The following is a 15,615-nucleotide window of genomic DNA, read 5'->3' as shown; positions in this document are numbered from 1 at the left end:
TTGGCTCTTCTGAGACCCCTCTCCCCCATGACCACCACCATCATCTCCACTGCCGTTATCACCCCCACCCCCTTCCCAAACTCCGTGTACCTTTCTCCTTTCAGTTTTCCTGCCCTCGTCCTTCAGGTCCTTTGTCCCAGCTCCTAAGTCTAGGTCTTCGCTGTACAGGCAGGGTCCAAGCCTAGACTGTCCCTCCTCACCAACCTCATCACATCCCTAATGAATCCAGTCTGACTTTCCCAGCTCCAGAGTGGGAACCGTGGCTTTCTTGCAAAGTTCCTTACCAGTCTCCACGTGGTGGCTGCACACCTGGAACTGGGTCTGATCTCTCAGCTCCTGGAGGCCCATGCCCTCTATGGTGAGATGAGTTACTGGGTGGAGTCTTCTCCAAGCTGGGGCTCCTGGGTGTGTTCATGGGGGGCGGCCTGCTCAGAGGGAGGTATAATGGAAAGAACAGTTGAGTTTCTGTTCCAAGGTGAAAAGGCCAAGAGGGTAAGCATGGGATTCTTGGGAGACCTTTTGCTTAGGTCTCTTAAACCAGAGGCTCTCACACTTTATTTAGTGGGCATACAATTACTTGGGAAACTCGTTGATCCCTGCGTCCCCAGATTCTGTTTTCCTAGGTCTGGAGTGGGACCCAAAGCTTCGTACTTTTTTTTTTTTTTTTTTTTTTTTTTGTGCGGTATGCGGGCCTCTCACTGTTGCGGCTTCTCCCGTTGCGGAGCACAGGCTCCGGACGCGCAGGCTCAGCGGCCATGGCTCACGGGCCCAGCCGCTCCGCGGCACGTGGGATCTTCCCAGATTGGGGCACGAACCCGTGTCCCCTGCATCGGCAGGCGGACTCTCAACCACTGCACCACCAGGGAAGCCCGCTTCGTACTTTTAATAGATGTTCCTGATGTGGGACCAGAGGGCCACACTTTGAGACTTAGCATTTTAGACACATCATATGATTGACTTGGTGCTGGGGTTAATGGGGTCCCAGGCTGGCTCCCCAGTGACACCCCACATCTCTTCTATAGCTTCCTCAGTCCCTGACGAGGAACAGAAGCTTCCTGAGGCTGATGTTGCTGTATTTCACACCTTCCTGAGGCAGCAGGCTTCAGTCCTCAGCCGGTACCCACTGCTCCTGCACCAACAGGCAGCCAACCAGCCTCTGTACTCACCCCTTTGCCGCCAGGCCCCCCAGCTCTCCCAGCGACGGCACCTCCAGCGCATGCTACGTTGGCTTAATAAACCCCAGACCCTGAGGGGCCAGCAAAGGTAAAACCCTTGACCCCAGGTGCTGGCAAACCCGCCAGGAGCAAGCTGCAGCCCTCTCTGAAACTGGAGAGTAAAGAACAGACCGCAGTCACCATGGAGAGAGGGGTTCAGGCCCAGAAATGCAGAAACGAATTCCCATCCTCTTCCTTCCCCTCATTCCTCATCTCCTCCCTTTCTTGCTGTTCTTCCTCTAGCTCCAGCCTGTCCCTGGGAGTTTCCTCACCCCCCACAGCTGTGGCCTTCTCCCCCAATGGGCAAAGAGCAGCTGTGGGCACTGCCAGTGGGACGGTTTACCTGTTGGACCTGAGAACCTGGCAGGTACGACACGCAGGGCGGGGTGGGATTTACCTTCAGAAGAGCCTCACGTCCTGCCCCGAAGCCCGAGGCAAGCCAAACCCACCTGTTATCACCCTGTTTGATTCAGCAACTTTACTTTGCTCACATCAGATCACAAGGGCTTGGTCAAAAAACCAATCCCACACCAAATGCTTGCTGTATACCTTCTTTTCAAGGCACTGTACTAAGCACTGCAGGGAACACAGGGCTTAGGACATTGTCTTTGCCCACAAGGTGGTCAGTTTTGTTGAAAAACAAGGCATACAAGGTAAAAAAGGAACCAAAACATAGCCACGTGGCATAGGTAAGAGCTAAGTGAGTTGTGCAGTTACTGGAGGAGGTAGGATGGAGAGGGGGAGGCGTTGCGGCTTGAGTGAGGAACCCGGGCGAAGACGTTGGGGAGATGTTCCCTGTAAGTTGCTGAGAATAATGGCAGCAGAGTGTGTGTGAGAGAGGGCGGGAGTACAGTAGGCGAGAGAGGTGGGCTCTGTGGCCACAGCCGCCGTCTCCTCTTCCACCCGCGTCAGTGCCCCCCACCCCCCGTAGGCGTGTGTGTGACGTCATTCCCGCCTCAGAAGCACCAAACCTTCTGTGACTCGGGGTTACATATGGGGTTCGAAGTGAGGGGGACGATGTGACCTCACTCGGATCAGGAGTTCCCGCTTGAAGCTGTTCGAGCTTGGCCTAGGTCTGGAGTAGGGCCCAAAGCTTTGCACTTTTCACAGGGGCTCCTGCTGTGGGACGAGAGGGCCAGACTTTGAGACTTAGCAGGGAGTGTAGAGAGCTAAGGGCTCCAGCCCTTCTAGCCATCGCCTCCTTCCTGGTTGGGGCTTGGAGTGGCTGGACGTGGATCGGTCAGGGGCGTGTCCTGAGTGTGCTTCCCCGCTCACTGTCGCAGGAGGAGAGGTCTGTGGTGAGTGGCTGTGATGGGGTCTCCTCTTGTTCGTTCCTCTCCGACATCGCCCTCTTCCTTACTGGCTTTGACGGGCTCCTGGAGCTCTGGGACCTGCAGCACGGTTGTCGGTAAGGGGCCCCTCACGTCTCAGCGTGAGGGCCGTCCCTGTTTGTTGGAAGCCCAGGGGGAGGGGGATGAGGAGGGAGTCTGTGGCCAGGGGGCCCCCTGACCTTGTCTCCCTGGGGTAGGGTGCTCCAGATCAAGGCTCACCAGTACCGGATCACCGGCTGCTGCCTGAGCCCAGACGGCCGCCTTCTGGCCACCGTGTGCCTGGGGGGAGGCCTGAAGGTAACGACCAGGGGGCTGTGGTGGTGAAAGCGGCCCTGAACCCGGGGTCAGCCCTGTGAGATCGCTCTCCTCAGCGCGGCAGAGGCTCTGGCTGCTTGGCCTGCTGAGGGCAGGGGACTGGACAAGGTGGCCCCTGGAGCTCTGGGACTGAGCGGCTCAGGCATCTGTGTTCAGCACGCTGAGTCCTCCTCCCGTTCTCTCTCCTCCAGCTGTGGGACACAGTCCGCGGGCAGCTGGCCTCCCAGCACACCTGTCCCAAGCCCCTCAACTGCATCGCTTTCCACCCAGAGGGGCAGGTGGTAGCCATTGGCAGCTGGGCTGGCAGTTTCAGCTTCTTCCAGGTGGATGGGCTGAAAGTCACCAAGGCGAGAGGAGCCGGGTGGCCCTGGGGAAGGAAGCACGGGAGGGTGGGAGTGGAGGGTGGGAAATGGCGGACACCTGCATCCTGGGTCACTTTTGGTTTGGGTTGAGAGCAGGGCCCTGACGTTCCAGTTTCTACCTCTCCATGCAGGAACTGGGGGCCCCAGGAGCCTCTGTCCGTGCCTTGGCCTTCAGTGTGTCTGGGCGGGCTGTAGCTGTGGGCCGGCTGGATGGGATGGTGGAGCTCTGGGTCTGGCAGGAGGGGACACAGCTGGCTGCCTTCCCTGCGCACCATGGCTTTGTTACTGCTGCCCTTTTCCTGCGTGCTGGGTGCCAGTTACTGACGGCTGGAGAGGATGGCAAGGTCAGGTTACAGAGGGCTGGCGGTGGGCTATGAGGAGGGGTTACAAAGGTGTGGGACTACTTGGGGGAGGGTGGCGCCTTTGCCGAGGAGTCTGGAGGAGCTTGTGCTACAGGGAGGGGGTGCGGTGTGTGCACAGTAGCTCTCGGAGACGAGTCTCTGGAAGGAGGACTTTAATGGAGGGTGGGTTATCTTTAAGCCCCTTTCTTGGCCCTCAGGTTCAGGTGTGGTCCGGGTGTCTGGGTCGTCCCCGTGGATGCCTAGGTTCCCCCTCTCTCTCTTCTGCCCTCTCCGTGGCCCTCAGCCCAGATGGTGATCAGGTGGCTGTTGGATACCGAGCAGATGGCATTCGGATCTACACAATCTCTTCAGGTACTGGAGGGAGAAGGGTTGGAGCGTCTGAGCCTGGAAAGGGCCCCTCTCCCCCAACTCTGGCCCCTTTCTAAGCATCTTACTCTGTTGTTGTCCCTCATTCTCTAGGTTCCCAGGGGGCTCAGTGTCAAGCGCTAGATGTGGCAGTGTCTGCACTGGCCTGGCTCAGCCCTAAGGTGTTGGCGAGTGGTGCAGAAGATGGGGCCCTGCAGGGCTGGATGCTCCAGGGAGGCTCCCTTCAGTCCCTCTGGCTCTTGTCCAGACACCGGAAGCCTGTGCTGGCACTGGCCACGTCCCAGGAACTCTTGGCTGCTGCCTCAGGTACGGCTGGGCAACGGGCAGGGTCCTAAATCAGTTCCTTTCAAATGTGCTAACACCTTTCTTCAATGTGTATGTATATGTGTGCATGAAAATACACACACCTATATAACTTTTTTTTACAACTTGCAAAGTGCTTTTAAATGCGTTTATCTTGCATAATCAGTCTAGACTGTTTCTTCTGGTTCCCTAACCCTGATTCTGGGACATCTTTGTAATTCCTGTCACCCTTTGAGTTTCTGCCTAGTGGGGGATTTTGCTGTGTAAAAGGGATGGGTTTCCCTTAGGAGAAGAGAGAGACATTAAGGTGAAAATGGCCTTAGTCCTGTCTAGGTAAGAGGCTCGTTCAAAGTGACACTGTGCACTTCAGGAGAGGAGGGTGTGGAGGTGCAGTCGGGAGTTAGAAGGAGACGGCCGCAGAGCCAGAGCTGGGAGTGCCTGACATTCCTGTCCTGTGCCCTCACATGGTGACTGATCCTTGTCCAGGGCCTGGGTGGGACTCACGGCGTCCCTCCCTTGGAGCTGTGCCCTCAGACATCACCTTCAGCCCCCATGATTGCCTTTGTCTTTGACCTCCCAGGCCTGTGTCACTTCCTCTTTCAGAAGATCTTCCTCTCTCCCCATTTCTAATGCAGAGGACTTCACAGTGCGTCTGTGGCCAAGGCAGTTGCTGGTACTGCCACAGAAGACAGAAGACTTTCCCTGTGGCACTGAGCTCCGGGGACACGAGGGCCCCGTAAGCTGCTGTAGCTTCAGCACTGATGGATGCAGCCTGGCCACCGGGGGCAGGGATCGGGTGAGCTGCAGGGCCCTCCTCCCCGTGGGCCCCCAGCCCTCTGGTCCTGGATTCCTGAGCAGCTCACTTCCCACTGCTTCCTCCAGCTTTTTGCTTTGCTCGGGATCTGTCCACCCATCCTCCTTTGATATTCCCTCTTTCCTTGAAACTTTTTGCCTGAGATGGCCCTGGTGTTCCTACCTCTGTCCTGTGGTCCTGATGGCTTCCTCTCTTGGGGCCTGTCCAGAGTCTGCTCTGCTGGGATGTGAGGACACCCAAAGCCCCTGTTCTGATTTGCTCCTTCTCTGCCTGTCACCGAGACTGGGTCACTGGCTGTGCCTGGACCAAAGACAACCTCCTGGTAAGTGAAGGGGTGGGGTGTGGCACAAAGCTCAGCAGGGTTCCTGGGGGAGGACAACACATCCCACCTCATCCTGTTCCAAATATCCATTTATAATATAGTATATGATTTTCTAACACCCAATATAATAGCTCACATTTATTGAGCACTTAGTATGTGCCAGACATTGGACTAAGCCCTTCGCATATATGGCCTCATTTAGTCTTTACAACACCCCGTAAAGAAGCTACTACTATTCTCTCTATTTCATAGACAAGGATATTGAGCTCAGCTAGATTAAAGACCATTTCCAAGGTCATGTAAGTGAAGAAGCTGAGCCAGTAAACTTTATGATAAGGAAGCCCATGCTCTTAACAAGAACACAGAACTGTCTCCCCAAGGGCTTAGGATGCCCTGTCCCTGCAGGTAAAGGTAGTACTATGATTTCTCTGGTCCTAAGTGAAAAATGGGTCTCAAATTATGCACTCAGCGTTGGTAAAGCCTAGTTTTCCAACGCGGAGTCCCTGTTGTTCTCAAAAAGAAATGAGTAGCAATCGAACACACTTGTCATTGTCTGTCCTACCCCTGACTTCCAGGCAGCCAGATCTCTCCTGGGCGTTGCAGACGTCTCACCTTTGTCGGGGTGAGAGAAAGTTGTTGTTGACTGACATTATGTTAATAACAAGGACAATAGCTACTATTTATTCAATGCTCACTATGTACCAGGCATCCTGCTAAGTCCTTTCCGTAGATGCTTCAGTCCCATATCAGTAGGTACGCTGTCATTATCCTAGTTGAATAGATGAGAAGCCTGAGGCCCAGAGAGATGAACTTGCCCCAGGTCACCAAGCAATGAATGGTGGAACTAGGATTTGAACCCAGGACAGCCCTTGCTGTTAATCACAAGGCTTACAGCCATCCCCCTACGTTATAAGTATAGAGAAATGCTGGAGGGATGCTGATTATTCCACTCCTCTGCCCTCTGACTCTGCAGGTCTCCTGCTCCAGTGATGGCTCTGTAGGGTTGTGGGACCCAGAGTCGAGACAGCAGCTTGGTCAGTTCCTGGGTCACCAGAGTGCCGTGAGCGCCGTGCTGGCCGTGGTGAGAAGGCAGTGGAGAGCTCACTGGGGGTCCCTGGGAAGGTTAAGGGGGCTTTGGGAGACTGGATGCATTGCGTATCTAATCCCAAAGGCAAAAGGAGTATAAAGAGTGAGATGCTTGGGCTTCCCTGGTGGCGCAGTGGTTGAGAGTCCGCCTGCCGATGCAGGGGACGTGGGTTCGAGCTCCGGTCCAGGAAGATCCCACATGCCATGGAGCGGCTGGGCCCGGGAGCCATGGCCGCTGACCCTGCGCGTCCGGAGCCTGTGCTCCGCAACGGGAGAGGCCACAACAGTGAGAGGCCCGCGTACCGCAAAAAAAAAAAAAAAAAAAAAGAGTGAGATGCTTGGGCCTGAATTACAGCAGGATTAGGGTATTGAGGCTGAGGGTTGGTGTGAGGGGAGGGAGAGCATGAAAACACAGTATCTCAGTATCATGACCTCATGGCATGATGGTAATCCTGAGCCTCCCAGCCCCACTATCCGGGGTGTCCTCATTCTTTGACATCTTCTAGGCCTTTAATGTTGAGCCCACACCTCTGTGGCGGGAGTCATAATTCCCATGTCCCGCTCGGTGTGACTCTTCTCTGATCCTGTGCTCTGGGGCAGGAGGGGCACGTGGTATCTGTGGGCCGAGATGGGACCTTGAAAGTGTGGGACCATCAGGGTGTGGAGATGACCAGCATCCCTGCTCACTCAGGACCCATCAGCCACTGTGCAGCTGCCCTGGAGCCCAGTGCAGGTAGTGAAATGTCAGCCACCTTCCCGTCCCTGCTGCCTGTTCCCTTCTCCCCTTCTCCTGACTCAGTTTCTGTGTCTTATCAGCTGGCCAGCTGGGGTCAGAGCTTCTGGTGGTAACTGTGGGATTGGATGGGGCCACACGGTTGTGGCATCCACTCTTGGTGAGTTCCCTGAAAGGCCTTGGGTGGGGGCAGTGGAGAGGGTATGATGGGACAGCATCCTGTTGTGTCACCTCCCCACTGTTCCATCTCCATCCTTTCCTCCTAGGTGTTTCATACACACACCCTCCTGGGACACAATGGCCCAGTCAGTGCAGCTGCTGTTTCAGAAACCTCAGGCCTCCTGCTGACCGCCTCAGAGGATGGTTCCATACAGCTCTGGCAGGTACCTGAAGAAGCAGGTGAGTGAGGTGTGGAGAGACTCAAGGTGTGAAAGGGGGGTGTGTTTGTCGGACCAAGAAGGTCAAGGGTAGCCTGCTATCTCCTCTTGTATCCCAACAGTGGTCCAGCTCCTAATGAATCACTTCCTTTCTTCTCCAGATGACACATATATACCCAGGAGTCATGCAGCCATCACTGCTGTGGCCTGGGCCCCAGACGGTTCTATAGCAGTGTCTGGGAATCAAGCTGGGGAACTCACCTTGTGGCAGGAAGCTAAGGCTGTGGCCACAGCACAGGTGGGTTGGGTCAACTTCAGTTCTCTGTTTATGTGAATCCTGCCCTGGCTATGTATCTGATGGTATGTGCTGGGGTTAGAGGTTGCGTAGACGCCTGGGATGGGGAAGAAGGTTAATCCTGGTTCCTCAGAAATACTGAAATAAACTTGTATTCACCAGGCTCCAGGCCGCATCAGTGCTCTGATCTGGTACTCAGCACACACCTTGATTGTTGTCAGTGCTGATGAAAAAGTCAGTGAGTGGCAAGTGGAACTGCAGAAGGGTTCAGCACCCAGAAATTTCAGGTGAAATGAGGCGGCTGGGTTAATGAATACAGTTACATCTGGGATTTTGCTCAACTCACTCCCTTCTACTTCTGAACTAGGTCAATAGGATGTTAGTAAGCAGGAAAAAGTCACTGGGAAATTGTTTTCTGCTCATGATGTCAATTTAAGTAATAATTATCAAGTGCCTACTTTATGCTAAGCTCTGGGCCAGGCAGTGTGAACCAAATTGAAATTAATTTTTAACTAAGGGAGCTCACAGTACAGGAATGTGCAGATAAGTAAACTGCCAACAATATGCAGAGTGATTACTGCCATAATAAAGATATATATATATATATATTTTATATACATATATATAAAATTCCTGGGGCTGCAGAATTTAAGAAATTTACTGTTTACAAAAGAGTTGCTATTTGAGATTGGGCTTAGAAGATGCGTAGGAGTTTTCTGAATCAGTAAGGGAAGGGAATGGTGTTTTAGGAAGAGGAGGTAGCATTAACAAAAGGCATGGAGGCATGAGAGTGTGTGGTGTGTTCTGAGTATAGCTCAGTCTTTGGGTTCTTGGTGCGAGTGGTGGTGGGGAATTGGGCTGAAAAAATAAACTGGGGCCAGGCTCTAGAGGGCACAGTGCTAAGAATTTTGAGCAGAATAATTATCTGAATTTTAGAAAGAGAACTCTAGTGGCCACACGGAGGATGGTTAGTAGTAGAGAGATACTAAACGTAGGGCGACCACATTTACAGCTGATGCTCTAGTCCAGGGAAGACAGAACGTGAGCCCTGACCTGGGCAGTGGGGATGAAAAGGAGAGATAAAGATTTAGGCATGTGTTGCCATTGGAGTCCACGGTGATTATCAGTCAATTGGAGGTCAGGAGGGAAGGAAAGGACAGGAATGTTAGAGATTCCTGGTTTGAGCAGATAAGGTGATGATGGTATGATGAATACTAATATAACAAAAACAGAAAGAGGAACACAATTTGTAGAGACGGTGATATATTTTGTTTTATACTTTACTCCTGAGGAACTCTTGGGGAACTGAGAGAGGTGGACTAAAGTAGAATCTTTCTCTGTCCATGTATCCTTTTTTGTGCTATAGTCTTCACCTGAACCGAGTTCTGCAGGAGGACTTAGGGTTCCTGACAGGTGTAAGTCTGGCCCCTGACGGTCACTCCCTCATCTTGGCCAAAGCAGATTTGCAATTACTGCACATGAAGCCAGGTGATGAGCCCTCTGTAATCTGGTAAGATCCAAAATGTTTTCTCTTGGGCTGGAGAAAGAGGAAAAGTGGGTTAGTGGCTACCCTGAGTTTAGGTCTAACTAGAACAAACATTGGGGTCTTACGGAGAGGTGTTCCTGGGCTTAGCCTCTTTCTTTCTTATAAACCAGGAGAAGCTATTCAGAAGATCCTATAATGTTGTCCACCCACCGGGACTATGGTGTGTTTGTCCTGCAGTCAATGAACCTTAGAGTTCTTTCTTTCTCAGTAAGTTCTATCTGGGTGTGTGTTAAAACAAACATTTGTCCAGGACCAATGTTTTAAAGCCTTGGGGCCATGATGGAGGATAAGAGGAAGGAAGGGAAAAGCAGTTGGTTCCAAATCCCATTCTCTTCCTTCAACTGTAGCTCTACTTAAGAGCATTTTATATTGGGTTTGCCTATAAGATTTCATTGATACTAAAAAGGATTCTAGTGTTTAAAAGAATCGTGGGAAACCATAAACCTAGTTGTTTTAATTGCATTTTCTTCATGTCTGTCTTGCCTTACCACTGTGAGTATTAGCAGTGTCTGGAACAGTGCAGATATATATCATAGACATTATGTTGGGCGAAAGAAGCCAGACACAAAAGAGTACATATTACATGATTTCACCTAGATGAAGTTCAAGAACAAGCAAAACTAATTTATAGTGACAGAAGTCAGAGTATTGTTAGCTCTGGGGGTGGTGATACTCTCGTATTGACTGGGAAGGGGCATGAAGGCAACTTTCCAGGGTGATGGAAATGTTCTACATCTTGATCTGGGCAGGGATTACATGGATGTATACACATGTAAAATTTTATCAAGATGTCCATTTAAGATTTGTGTATCAGTACTTTACTGTATCTAGGATACGCTTTAAAAAAATCTTGACCAGCCCAGAGCAGAAAAGAGTTGCTTTGTCTGGGCAGCAGTAAGTGATACAAGTAGGCTAATCAAAATGATCTATCCTTTCACAGAGCCAAAAGGAATTAGGAGAGTTTGAAGAGTGCCCAGAATTTGATCTGAGCTTAGAGAATCCTAATAAGACCCTCATATCGGTAACTCAGGCCAAACCTGAATCTGGTGAGTGGTGACGGGAGGGCCCAAGGAATCCAGAGGTGGCCTAGGGGAGGATGGTGGGTCCTTCAAAGTCTAAGACCTGGCTCAAACTCTTCCCCTGAAATGGCAGAGTCCTCATTTTTGTGTGCCAGCTCTGATGGGACGCTGTGGAGCCTAGCTAGATGCAACGTTGAAGGAGAATGGACCACAGATAAAATCTGGCAGGAAAAAGTAGAAATGCCTGAAACCCGAACTCCAGAGACAGACTCATGTGTCTGTGCTGACACGTATACCTGTCCAGCAGTCCCACAGCTAAAGACACGGCAGCGTAGAAAGGTGAGTTTGAGGGAAAGGTCACAGACGTTGGGGAGGAGGCTCTAGGTCTGACCCAGCAGACTTCGCTGCTTCCTTGTCTGAGGAGGGTCCACTGAGAACTCACCACACCTCTTCCCCTCCCTCCCTAAGATTCACACGGGCTCTGTCACAGCCCTCCATGTGCTGCCTGAGTTGCTGGTGACAGCTTCAAAGGACAGAGATGTTAAACTGTGGGAGAGACCCAGTATGCAGCTCGTAAGTGTGTGTGTGTGTGTGTGTGTGTGTGTGTAAGGAGGGCTAAAGGGATGTCATAGAGCAAACTTGGGGTAAGAAAGGGCAAAGGATCAAGATTGTTTTCTCCTATCCTTCTTGCAGTAATGTGCAACTAACCTGTTTCTAAACAAAGTCATTGGTGTGAGACAAATAAGTTAGTGAGGAGGCCCTAGGCTTGTAGCCCACATCTCCCGTTTTTGTTCCCATTGTAGCTGGGCCTGTTCCGATGTGAAGGGGCAGTGAGCTGCCTGGAACCTTGGCTGGGTCCTAACTCTGCCCTGCAGCTTGCAGTGGGAGACACGCAGGGCAATGTATACTTTCTGTCCTGGGAATGAAGATCACTGCTCAGGGCAAAGAGACCGCTTCTGCTAGAGATGCAAAGCCTGAAGACACCAGTGGCTATGTTCTTGATACAATTATATAAATAAAAGGTCAGAAAATCTCACATGCAGTCCTGCCTGTGATCTTATGTGGATTTGGACCAAGTGGGAAGAATATGAATGTTCTTACGTTTCTTTTCTGATTTAACATTAATCCTTACTAGAACTGCAGGGAAGTGAACCAGATCTTTAGTATTCTTTGAAATTATGCTTTAGAATTCTTGTGTCATTTTCTGGCCCCAGGACCGTAAGGTATGACTCCTACCAGGAGGAGGAATGAAAGTGATGTTGACCAGGGCTTAGTTTGAACAGAAATCTGAAGACGTCTCACTTGTTCAAGGAAGAGGAAGAGAAAGAAGAATGAGTCACTTGGGCCCTGGTTCAGGGTATTTGGAAAGAACTGGGATAGAACCAGGACAACACTAGGTTCCTGTCACAGAAACAGCCCCATCTACTCAGAGCCAACTGCCCAGGTGAGAGGTGAGAAGCCAGGGCTCTGAGAGCAGAACGTGTCTTCTGGCTTTCACAGCCTCTGATAGGGCAGCGGCAGCCACTTGACTTGGAAGCATTAGTCAGTATAGTAATTTGCATTCTTGGAGGAGATCACAAAAGGGTATCTCTCTCAAATTGAAGTTCATAAAGATAAAATGAGTTGAAAGGTGGAACAGTGCCTACACATGGACTTGCTGTGGACTGTGACCCTCTTAAGTAAACTGTGACCCTCTTATTTTCCTATAATCCTATTTTATGGGAGAGGAAGTTCCCTGAGGCCCTTTCTTTCTAAGGGTTAAGGGTCTTCGGTGTCCAAGAAGTCAAGGACTTGTGTATGATAAGCCAGAGCTATTACAGGATTTTATCCTGGGTTGGTAGGGTTCTCTCAGAGACATATCACTGCACTCTGGTCTAGAGTTTTCTAGATTTAGGGAGTTGAGGGGTACTCAGTTTTATTCTTACTTTGCCCTGATTGCAGATTTTATGTGGAGAAATCACCTGAAGGACTTTATCTTATTTCTACCAATGCCTCATATTCTCTCTCAGCCTGAGGATAAAGACATAAGGAATGCCATCAGCTGATAAGTCTTTTTTTTTTTTTAAAGAAGATGTTGGGGGTAGGAGTTTATTAATTAATTTATTTATTGTTGCTGTGTTGGGTCTTCATTTCCGTGCGAGGGCTTTCTCCAGTTGTGGCAAGCGGGGGCCACTCTTCATCGCGGTGCGTGGGCCTCTCACTATCGCAGCCTCTCTTGTTGCAGAGCACAGGCTCCAGACGTGCAGGCTCAGTAGTTGTGGCTCACGGGCCCAGTTGCTGCGCGGCATGTGGGATCTTCCCAGACCAGGGCTCGAACCCGTGTTCCCTGCATTAGCAGGCAGATTCTCAACCACTGCACCACCAGGGGAGCCCAGCTGATAAGTTTTAATCATAGGTCATGCTTCTATCTTTTCTCACATGCCTCATGCAGGGCTCTAAATATACCTTCTAGACTACCTGCTCTACATGAACCTTGTGACTAGAAGTCCAAGTTAAGGTAATTTGAAACTTATGATTCATAATACTACCCAGAAATGCTACAGAGAACCATGGCACAGCATCATCCTGGAAGTCACTGGTTTCAATCTTTTGCCTTTTGTTCCCCTGAAAGCATGGGCCAAGGACAGGAGGAAGCCCTAGATGTCTGTCTTCCATGCTCTAAAAATTCTACAAAGGCACCCCAGCTGAGGATGGAGGAGTGGGGCTGGAGAAAGTAAAGCATACCTTGCTCAGTAGACTCAGCTTTGTTTACCAGGTCCACCTGAAGGGTGTGATCTTTCTTATCTTGGAGATATAATTGCTGTGAGTGAAGAACAGGTTCTAGGTAACAGTAAATATGTCCCCAAGGGAGTTGAAGGGAAAATCAATTTAGGTTTTACGTTAAATATTTTCTGAGTTCTTATCATTAAACAATTTCAGTGTCTCCCAGTGCCTGGATGAGTTCAATTATAGTCACTGGATTATAGGATCATAGGACATTGGAACAGTCTTCTTCAACCCACAAAAGCACCTTTTTTATGTGTCAGTTTTTAACATCTGTCTTTACATGTCTATGCAGTTTGGGTTTGTTTGTTTGTTTGTTTGTTTTGGCCATGCCGTGCGGCTTGCGGGATCTCAGTTCCCTGACCAGGGATTGAACCTGGGCCACAGCAGTGAAAGCCCAGAATCCTAACCACTAGTCCCATCGGGGAACTCTCACCACCACAATTTGTTTTTGAAATCTAGAACGTATCTATTCAAAGTTTGGTTTGTGGACCAGTGCTGTTCCACAAATTCTTGATGGTTCATTTTCCTGGTACTTCATTTTTATTATATTTTACGCAAGTATTGTTCCATGACAGGTCAGAAATTTGTTTTAACAAGACTGCTTCCCTTTCCCCATCTGTAAAATAGGCATAATGGTATTGCCTATTTTTTAGGGATGTTGTGAGGATTAAATGAGTTAAAACATGTGAAACACTTAGAACAGTAGTTGACACTTACATGGTAAATGTTCAGGAAGTGCTTGACTGTTCTCTTCCTTATCCACTAGTGCAAGTATCACTTTGTTATTCTTTCTCAAAAATGTCTTGGTTATTGGTATATATTTAATCAGTCAGATGAAACCTGGACTCAATTTTTCAGTTAAAATATATATATATGGGGAACTGATAGAATTTTTAAAAAAGAAAAAAATACCCCACTTGTTGGCTCTAAATCTACCTGGAAATAAAACACATCACTTCCACTCATATTTTATATACGTGAGCAAAGCAAGTCACATGGCTCTGCCTATTGTCAAAGGGGAGGGAAGTGTCATCCTACCATGTATCTGGAAGAACTAGGAACCAGATACACAGTTATACCCTCAAAGAACCTGTGTTGATGTTTTTCCAGTAGAATGGCTCTTAGTCCTTTTTTAAAAAAGATCAGTTAAGATTTACACAGAATATTCCCACATACCCTTCTTCACCCAGCTTCCTCTAGTGTTAACATCTTACATAACCAAAAAATTAACATTGATACAATATTATTAACTACATATGTGATTCGATTTCCTCAGTTTTTCCACTAATATCTTCATTTCGTTCCAGGTCCAATCCAGAATACCACATTGCATTTAGTCATTATGGTGCCTTAGTCTAATCCTTCAACTGTGACCCTGTCTCAGACTTTCCATAGTCGTGACATTCTTAGAGATTTCTGGTCAGGTGTTTTGTAGAATATCCCTCAGTTTGGCTTTGTCTGCTGTCTTCTCATGAACAGACTGAAATTATGAATTTGAAGGAAGAATACAAGAGATGATGTGCCCTTCTTGTTACATCATATCAAAAGCAATGATATCAACATGACTTATTACTAGTGGTGTTAACCTTGATCACTTGTAAGGTTGATGTGATGTTTGCCAGGTTTTTCTTACTGTACCTTCTCCATATTGTTTGTTAGAAGCAAGTCATTAAGTCTAGCTCACACTCAAGGGGAAGGGGATTAAACCTCTAAGAGGGAGATATATCAAAGAATTTGTGGTAATCACCGCAAAATCGATAAATTTTGAGGTAAGTTTTTTTAGATTATCCAAATATTCTGTTTTCACTGACTTTTTAATATTCATGCATCAATCTTGCCTGAGCAATTATTACTGTGATTTTCTAATGATGATTTTCTATTTCCCTCAGCCCTTCTATATTAATTGAAATTCTTCTAAAAGAAATGTTTATCCCCTCTTCCCCACTTATTTATATATTGAGTCATTCACATATCAGTATGGACTCATGAATATCTATTTTACTGTTTGGGAGCCTGTTGCATTTTATTACTTAAACTTCATAGTATGTATATTTCAATGCAACTTTTTTGGCCACTATTTTGTTTTTTTGTTTTGTTTTTGTTTTGCGGTACGCGGGCCTCTCACTGCTGTGGCCTCTCCCGTTGCGGAGCACAGGCTCCGGACGCGCAGGCTCAGCGGCCATGGCTCACAGGCCCAGCCGCTCCGTGGCATGTGGGATCTTTCCAGACTGGGGCACGAACCCGCGTCCCCTGCATCGGCAGGCGGACTCTCAACCACTGCACCACCAGGGAAGCCCTTGGCCACTATTTATAAAGGAAAAATATATATCACAAAAATTCAGTATAGCATTTTTAATTGAGATATGATTCATTTTCACCTTTTTTTTTTTTTTTCTGGCTACAC

The 15,615-nt window shown here is 49.1% G+C and overlaps 1 protein-coding gene across 1 annotated transcript in view; it reads left to right on the top strand.

The window, feature by feature from the left end:
• The window catches only part of TEP1 (telomerase associated protein 1), a gene marked incomplete at its 5' end in the record, with an annotated part of 37,364 nt that extends 25,896 nt beyond the window's left edge, over positions 1–11,468 (top strand). The window contains 23 exons of the mRNA XM_079700607.1: positions 244–358; positions 1,023–1,263; positions 1,458–1,581; positions 2,498–2,622; positions 2,743–2,842; positions 3,052–3,207; positions 3,354–3,566; positions 3,782–3,935; positions 4,044–4,256; positions 4,889–5,049; positions 5,276–5,389; positions 6,363–6,470; positions 7,076–7,208; positions 7,292–7,368; positions 7,475–7,607; positions 7,747–7,883; positions 8,043–8,167; positions 9,247–9,390; positions 9,537–9,633; positions 10,367–10,472; positions 10,579–10,784; positions 10,914–11,018; positions 11,249–11,468. Coding sequence (XP_079556733.1) covers positions 244–358; positions 1,023–1,263; positions 1,458–1,581; positions 2,498–2,622; positions 2,743–2,842; positions 3,052–3,207; positions 3,354–3,566; positions 3,782–3,935; positions 4,044–4,256; positions 4,889–5,049; positions 5,276–5,389; positions 6,363–6,470; positions 7,076–7,208; positions 7,292–7,368; positions 7,475–7,607; positions 7,747–7,883; positions 8,043–8,167; positions 9,247–9,390; positions 9,537–9,633; positions 10,367–10,472; positions 10,579–10,784; positions 10,914–11,018; positions 11,249–11,371 — 3,210 coding nt within the window. The 3' untranslated portion in view covers positions 11,372–11,468. The remainder of the gene's footprint in view (positions 1–243; positions 359–1,022; positions 1,264–1,457; positions 1,582–2,497; positions 2,623–2,742; positions 2,843–3,051; positions 3,208–3,353; positions 3,567–3,781; positions 3,936–4,043; positions 4,257–4,888; positions 5,050–5,275; positions 5,390–6,362; positions 6,471–7,075; positions 7,209–7,291; positions 7,369–7,474; positions 7,608–7,746; positions 7,884–8,042; positions 8,168–9,246; positions 9,391–9,536; positions 9,634–10,366; positions 10,473–10,578; positions 10,785–10,913; positions 11,019–11,248) is intronic.
• Between the last annotated feature and the right edge of the window lie 4,147 nt (positions 11,469–15,615).

This window comes from Hyperoodon ampullatus (assembly GCF_949752795.1).
Source record: "Hyperoodon ampullatus genome assembly, chromosome: 3".
Lineage (NCBI taxonomy): Eukaryota > Metazoa > Chordata > Mammalia > Artiodactyla > Ziphiidae > Hyperoodon > Hyperoodon ampullatus.
The sequence above is the reverse complement of the archived record's forward strand: the minus strand, read 5'-3'. Positions and strand labels throughout refer to the sequence as shown.